The sequence below is a fragment of the Paramacrobiotus metropolitanus genome, unplaced genomic scaffold, assembly GCF_019649055.1.
Source record: "Paramacrobiotus metropolitanus isolate TYO unplaced genomic scaffold, Prichtersi_v1.0 Parri_scaffold0000022, whole genome shotgun sequence".
In the NCBI taxonomy this organism is placed as follows: Eukaryota; Metazoa; Tardigrada; class Eutardigrada; order Parachela; family Macrobiotidae; genus Paramacrobiotus; species Paramacrobiotus metropolitanus.
In genome coordinates this window covers 666,709-674,382 of record NW_026570242.1, presented here as the reverse complement: position 1 = coordinate 674,382, position 7,674 = coordinate 666,709, and the positions used below count along the sequence as shown (strand labels likewise).

Genomic DNA, 7,674 nt, shown 5'->3' with positions numbered 1-7,674 from the left:
TTGGTCCTTACAAGGATTGCGCTGTATACTTATGGAGCAACAACAATTAGGTAAGTATTTAATTAACGCATTAAAGCCGAATGCTTATGCGGTTGTATAATACATTTACTATATACCTTTTTTTAATTTGTTTGTATTTTTAACTACTTTTCTGTTAGGTGTTAATCAGAAAGTTTCGCTAGAGCGATGTAGGAAACCTTGAATTTTACTCTTAGATTGGCGCTCGTAGGATCGCTTTTAAAACCTTTGCAGTTGCTCGATATTCAAATTCACATTTCCTGCAGTGCTACAGTGCCGAGGCTACAGCATGCAAAGTTTTACCGTACATCCAACCGCCATAAAAACAAGGTATTTGGTAACGAAAGATTAGTCCGGAAATGCATAATTTCCATTTTACAGTACAATGACAAAGAAACTGCAAAGAGGAAAGACTGAAAAACTAAAAGGAAAAATCTACAATTCAGAATTCACATCTGAATATAATTCACGTACTTCAGGCATGCACATCAGTCGACAAACATTTGTCACACCCAATCAAACTCCTTCTTCGAAGCTTCCACAGCTTTCCGGTAAACCAAGAGACTTTCGTCGACAAAGGTCGTCAAACCTTCTTGAACGGCTATTTCTTCCAAATGCTTTGTATTCGCAGCACCTCGGTACAACGGGGTCATTCTGTTGACAGAAAATGTCCTGGGCCCACGCAAGGCTCTTTTGGGAATGTTTTCCACTAAAAACCATTCATCGGTGTTCTGCACGAAGTCGGTGCGTTCAGTTTTATCTGCCGATGCCTTATCCGAAAATAGTTCTCGCATATCTTCAGCAGCACCATACATCATCGTTCTAAACTCTTTAATGCTGACCAAATCAGACCATCTTTCAAGCCGAATTCCTTTTGGTCGTTTCCGCAAAACTTCCGCGCTGTTAAGATATTCCCGAAATAAAACAACAGCAGGAAAATACTCTATATCTACTACGGGATTCCGAATATGAACGCCAAACATCCGCATCATTCGCTCGACCACAAAATCAGCCAACTGGCCCTCTTTTTCAATGGTATCCTTGTGAAGCTTCAGCGTGGTAGAATAGATCACCATAATCAACGCAATGAGGAGATTCGAGTATATAAACATGGTACAAATCATTGTCATGAGGTAGTAAAGAGGGCCGATAATGTACTGGCTGGCTGCGTAAACTTTAAATTTTCGTCCATCATCGCCTTCGGCAGTCATCAGCCGTAGTGCACTCAAAATTCCATTACCGATGCCGGTGTTCTGTTGCGCATGCCCAAACAAGAACATTCCCGCCACAATCAGCGGCATCGCGCTAATAACCAACATGGCAGCAAACCCAAGGAACGGTCTCACCAATTCCGATAGCACAAGGAGAAAAGCGTTAACAGTTCTTCCAATCCGCAGTGTCTTGAGTAGTTTCATACTACACAAGAAGAGAAAAATACCGGCCACGGTATGGTACGAATTTTCGAACAGTACGGCATAGTAGAAGCTAGAGAATCGAGATGGATCATTTTGAAACTGCTTAAGAGCCGCAAACTTTAAATCAACCGACTGCCAAAATAATCCAAATAATGCTGTTGCCAGTATTACAATTGTGAAATCCAAACAGTTCCACAAACTACCAAAGTAAATCCATCGCTGTTCAAATATTTTTCGAACGATGATGTAAACGAACAAAACGAGAAAGAAAAACGAAAATATGCCCGCAGCAACTAGTGATATAGTATGCTTGTAGTTGTCCAGCAGATGAATCGTATAAACGTAGCGAGAGGGCAAGATTACTCCGGATCCATGCATTTCGAACATCTGAATCGCAACGCTAAGATATTTGCCGTTGACGTCGTACACATTGCACTGCATAATGACAGCTTTTGTACGATAATCCACCCACCCGGCAGATCGTAGAAACGACACAGATGTGGCCAAACTGCTTGCGTCTGCTTGCAGTAATATAACAAAACCACCAGTTCCGTAAGTTGTCAGCGTGCCGGCATAGGATGATATTCCCAGTTCAGTTCCACTTTTGTAGCTCCAAATGTCGTACAGCAGGATTGTGGCGTTTTGGCCCTGGTCAGTCAGATTTGCGGCGAACTCCTTAATGTCGAATCCGCTGGTTGTTGCCGATTCTGTTGTTTCATCATAAAATTCGCTCATATTAACTGTCGTAGTCGTGGCTGTACTGGTGGAGCTGAAGTAGTCGAGATTTTCGGCATTTGAAACGCTTCGCCGAACGCGATGAGAAAAAGTCATGCTGGACTCGTCAGAGGTAGAGCTGCTTTCTAGTGTCGACACGTTCGTATGTGATAACGTGGTAAATAGAATGTTTGCAGTAGTTGCCTCCGGTGTGGTCGTTGTTTGCTCTGAAGTTGTCAACTCTTTAATCGCGTTCCATCTGTATTCGTAGTTGCCGTTATCCCGCAGATAGGTTTTGTACTTTGGATAACAGCCAGTTCCAACACCAGCCATAATGTGGTCGACCGGACACAGACCTAAAACACCGTCTCATTAGTACTCGTACAGCAGCAGCAGAAACAATGTATGTAACGGAATAGTGTCGATGGATAGTGGCTTAACTTACGATGAATAATCCTTATGTTTCGCATTCGAACAGGTCCTATGGGGTACAATCTAGGACCGGAGTAGTTTTGGGACGCGACACTGTTTCGGGGGTCCACTTCTGGCACCGTGGTAAGGTTCTTGAAAACATTCTGACGGGTTACATGAACGTCGCCCTTGATCAGTTTATCCTGACGGGTTACATGAACATCGTCCTTGATCAGTTTTTCCAAGCTGTCCGCGAATTGCCACATGTCTGACATTCGTATTAGCTGAAACAGAGGTACATAATGAGCGTACTGTATGCCAAACGGCATAATGAGCGTACTGTATGCCAAACGGCAGTCTTTGTACCGGTTCTAATTTAACAAAGCGATTTTCCAGTTCTTCCCTCATTCGGTAGCTTCCAGTCGGAAATGTACAATGCACAAAGACATACACGCAAACCATAAAGGTAAGAATAAGTCCTAGATCCAGCAGCCATTCGAACATCCGGGCTGTTAGCACAGCAATCTGGTGTAATGCTGCTTGCCATGTTTTTGATAATGGCTTTCGTTCCCCAATAATCTCTGATGTGTTCAGTATGCTCTGATGGATAGTTGGCTGGATTATGATGGCTCTACCTTCGTTGTCCTTTTCGACTGGTGATTTAAATACAACTACCGCCACGAATGCCATAATGACAACTGTTAACGGTTGCGTCACAAGAATGCTTTGGAAAACCGCAATGAGAAATGACATTACCCATTCGACACTCTTTGTTCGCCCAAACCGCAAACCGTACAGTGAAACATAGTACGTGCAAGCAATGGCACCACCCAAGGCTATAAACCATGCGATATGTGCGCTCCAGAGGGGCAGCCGGTGTTTGACGTACGCAAAATAACTGCCTCTACGAAACGTTGGTGCGTCCAAGTTGGAAACTTCGAATATATTCATTTGAGTAGTTAGATGAGCAAGAGCTGGATCAAACACTTCATAAGCAATCCGGGAGCGTAACCAGAGGGATTGTTTAGGAAGTGTCCTAAAGACTTATCATGTTGAATTACTGATAATCGCGTTTTGATGTATTCGAAAAATTAATAGTTTGAGAGATTTTTAAAACTTCATTCCGATAACAGATTTTCCGATTGCAGAAAGCCATGACTGGTCGCTACAATTATGAAGGGCGTAAAAACCAGTCGTGTGTACCGAAAAGTATAAGGCATCAAGTGTGACATCCTGACTTACGAAAAATCTGCTTGTTCACTCTTGTATGTTGCAGCGCTTTTGAATAACCAGATGACTATTAAGTTCACCGGAAGCGCAATCAGGCCGCTCTCCACTCCCAGCAATACTTGATTCCATGTAAATCCATACTTAAAATATGACCGTTGGTCAGCTGGATCACGGGGAATGCCATACAAGAACAGACACGATAATGCAGTGGTCAGCAATAGCGACAGCAGGCAGACTAGCCGTTGTGACCTCGAAAAGTTACTTCTCGGTGGTCGGAAGAGCACGCTCAACCACAGGTGACCATCCCTTAGACCACGCCCAACAAATGACGAAAAACGATAGCGAAATGCGGTTAGGTCTTGATGTGTTGCGACTGGGACAGTAGTCAAGAGTCGTCCATCAGCTTTATGTGGTGCCAACCACCGTTTTGGTAAAAAGGCAAATATTTCATCGGTTTGTATGTCACGAACAATGAGTTCATCGATGTACCTACAAAATCGACATGATGTAACCTGATTTACAGAAAATACAAAAATAATAATAAAAACTACTCTATGTGTGTCGTTTCCCAGTGTATTTGATTACCTGTACGAGTGTAACCGTCCAAAATGTCCGGACGTTTTGGACGGTTACATACGCGTACCGTAACATGAATCAGGAATTTTGTAGTGAAACCTTTTTACCTATTAATGTGTGTTTAGAATGTAATTCTGGTTTCCTTTCCAAAATATTAAAAATGTAATTTCTGATCTTTTAATCTTTGCTTTCCCGATGAAAAGCAGATAACGCTCACCAGAATGGTCTCGAGCCTTCACCGTTGTGCCAAATTGTTACCGCCACTAGCCGTCCCAACGATTCGGCAGTAGCAATTACAAATGAATCTTCCCCTCCAGAATGGAATCCAGGAAAGTCATGCGACTCATTCAGTATTCTTGGAAAACTTTTGTCGTAATCTCCTTCCAAAATAATACCAACTTTCGCAGAAGTACCGGCTTGTGCACGAAGTCCAGTGTAAAATGTTAAATTGTAGAAATAGTTGTGCGATGGTTCGCTACTAGGTAGAATTTGTGTAGTTTTCTACGATATGAGGACAATTAATCAGTGCAAATGAATCAGAAATTTCAAGCATTGTTACCGTGCCGTGATCTCCGTTGTCCAGTTTCCGAACCGCCAGTACAACAATAAAATAAGCTACCCAAACACCAACGATGACCACAACAACTATGGGATTAATGAAGTACGCAAGATACAAAGGCGCATCCGTTGCTGGATCTGGATAGACCGGTGGTACGAACACTTCGCCGGCAAAAACCGACAAATGATTGCAGTCACAGTGAAGAGTTCTTGGCGTTGAACGGCCCGATACCTAAAAAATGCTTGGAATTACTGGGCAAGCTTTGCAGCCGTAACCGAAATACAGTACACAAAAAGCGCTTCTGACCTTGCATCCGTCTGTTACCCATTGACTTTCTTCTTTATGCCAGGAAACACAAGTGGCGCACAGGACGGTAAGAGTCATAGACACGTTCACTAAATCATCTGTAGAATAGTCATCTGTTGTCTTAATAATTGCTGGGTTGGTGTAGTCTTCCAACCTCCCCGCAACTACAGCTAGAAAGAAGGTTGATTCGTGCGCCGACCGGGTGCTCAATAGAAACGGGAATGCAAATTCCAGCGCAGTCTCATTCGTGAAAGGTGCAACGTGAACAACTTCGGTAGAACTTGAAAAGGTATCAAGTGTCGGCTTGTTCGTTGGCTGCGCAAGAATCTGCAGCGGGACAGGAGTCGATCTCACTGTTATCCAAACCAGTAGATCCTTTTCCAAAGGAATTTGGACTCTATAGATGGTTATGTTTCCAGAAGTGTACGCTTGGGGAGGCAATGTGAATGCATTTATTTTCTGGTCTTTTGTTGTATTGACAATAGGCACATCTAAAGCAAGCACAAGGCCACGATGGTGTTAAACGTGAGACTGTGGTAGCAATCCCTGGAACATGGTCGCCGATATTACCGCGCGCCATTCATAGTAACTTCATCGGTCATTATAGCATTTTGAGAACTTTGCTTACCTCGGATAGGAATCTTGATTACTGCCACATCCGTAGATAAATTTATACTATCTTTACAATCTGCCATTCGTCCTTCGTTCTCTACCTCGCATATAGTGATAATAATATTCGGCGTATTTACGCTAAGCTCGTCCGTCTTTCTTGAAGTAACCATCTGCTTCGAGCTATATATCGCCTGAAACCAAAGCATTGTGATCTTATATTCTTATTTATGCAAATCAAGTAATAATCATATGGCGGTTCTACATCTGCATACGATGGCTGGCCAGCCATGGTGGTAAGTAAGTTGGTAACGGACCTAGCCCTTAGCCCATAACGGCTACCTATCACTTTGGTCGTTTAAATTTCGGCTGTGCTTAATTCGGCCCGATGTTTTCGGCCGCGATTCACTTCAGCGACGTTACATTTCGACTAACAATCCTACACCAGGTGCATCAGATTGTGAGTGCCGTCCCGTTGGACCTAATTTAGCAGCAAAAGGTCCGTTTCCGCTCCTCAAACTCTCACATCTAAAACTTCGATTTGACAGAGAAAAATATAGGCAACCAGAAACCATAAAAAACATAAGAAAACACAGGAAAACAAAATAAAACCTAAAAAACTAAAAATAACGAAGTTTGGGACCAAGGGAAGCTTGTCACACGATTGCAGAAGCCGAAATAAGCGGTCGCCGAAGTAAGTGTGAGACTAAGTGAACTTCGGCCGAACTGATCGCATGTGGCCGATGCTCGTACACGCATTCAGTTGCCTCAACTTCACTGAGACACATTAACCATTAACAACCATTAGCGCTACGCAGGCCCGGCACAAGGAATTTTTGGATGGAGGGAGGAAGGCCGCCGGGGGGCTGTCGAGCGCGCCAAATTCGCCGGGGGGGGGGGGCGACTGATTTTGGACCGTCCACCGGGGGGCGGAATAAAAATTAAAAAAAAAATTTTAAAAAAATTAAAAAAATCCGAAAAAATAAGAAAAATATAAAAAAAATCGAAAATATCGAAAATAATTATGATTTATTGCGCCCCCTGGCGGTTCACCTGCAGCCATGTTTTCCCCAGTCCGCCCTGTAAGGGCGGGACGCTCCGCCCTCCTGAGTAGCTATTCGCTGTTTCTGGGGATTTCCACCCCGCACATTGCTGCGCTGTTTTGACGGATCTGCAGCACAGTTGCACTGGCTGCAGAATCTTCCTTGTTAGTCGGGTGTTGCTGCGCCACGGTGCGCATTAGATTCGGCATTAAAGCCTCATCCGGGTTCACCGCTGTTCGCTGTCGAGGATACGCGTGGCGCCCATACGGCCCCGCGTATAGCCCCCCCCCCCCCGGCGGTCAAAAATCGAAAACAGGGGGAGGACCGCCCCCCGCCCCCCCCCTTTGTGCCGCCCAGAAAGCCAGAACAATCAACCGTGCAAGATGCGCGGTTTACTTAAGTACTAATACTAGCGGTGTTTGTTAACCACATCAGTGCACCATTACCACTGCAAAATGGTACTGGATTTGTAGGACTGGAAAAGTTATAACCACTATTTCAGGCGATGCAACAATTATTAGCGAAGGGGCACTGAAGGACCCAATAACCTAAAGGAAGGCGAAATAATATTTTGTGAACATTGCTACAGAATTTCTTTAAAGCGGTTAGATTTGTGCGATTTGTGTGTGCAACGCGATTGGTGCGATTTCTGTGTGCAACGAAATGCCGGGCCAAAAATTACATTAAATGCCAATTTTCGCGCGAAGCGCGATGTCAGCGAGCTTATACCTTCATAAATTGCTGAAGCTTCTATTCAAATCGGCAGTTTTGCCGACTCGGCAAAACTGCCGAT

At 44.0% G+C, this 7,674-nt stretch overlaps 1 protein-coding gene across 10 annotated transcripts in view; it reads right to left on the bottom strand.

Annotated features, from left to right (window-relative positions):
- Positions 1–224: 224 nt before the first annotated feature.
- Positions 225–7,674, bottom strand: part of LOC129586976 (uncharacterized) — a 73,166-nt gene continuing 65,716 nt past the window's right edge. For 9 of the 10 annotated variants that reach the window (XM_055480542.1, XM_055480544.1, XM_055480546.1 and 6 more), the window contains 8 exons: positions 5,858–6,032; positions 5,230–5,720; positions 4,924–5,154; positions 4,582–4,865; positions 3,801–4,277; positions 2,925–3,594; positions 2,593–2,842; positions 225–2,503 (listed from right to left, as the gene is read on the bottom strand). In XM_055480542.1, coding sequence (XP_055336517.1) covers positions 525–2,503; positions 2,593–2,842; positions 2,925–3,594; positions 3,801–4,277; positions 4,582–4,865; positions 4,924–5,154; positions 5,230–5,720; positions 5,858–6,032 — 4,557 coding nt within the window. In that variant the 3' untranslated portion in view covers positions 225–524. Of the gene's footprint in view, positions 2,504–2,592; positions 2,843–2,898; positions 3,595–3,800; positions 4,278–4,581; positions 4,866–4,923; positions 5,155–5,229; positions 5,721–5,857; positions 6,033–7,674 lie in introns of those variants that run through there. The other variant, XM_055480550.1, reaches the window with a different exon arrangement.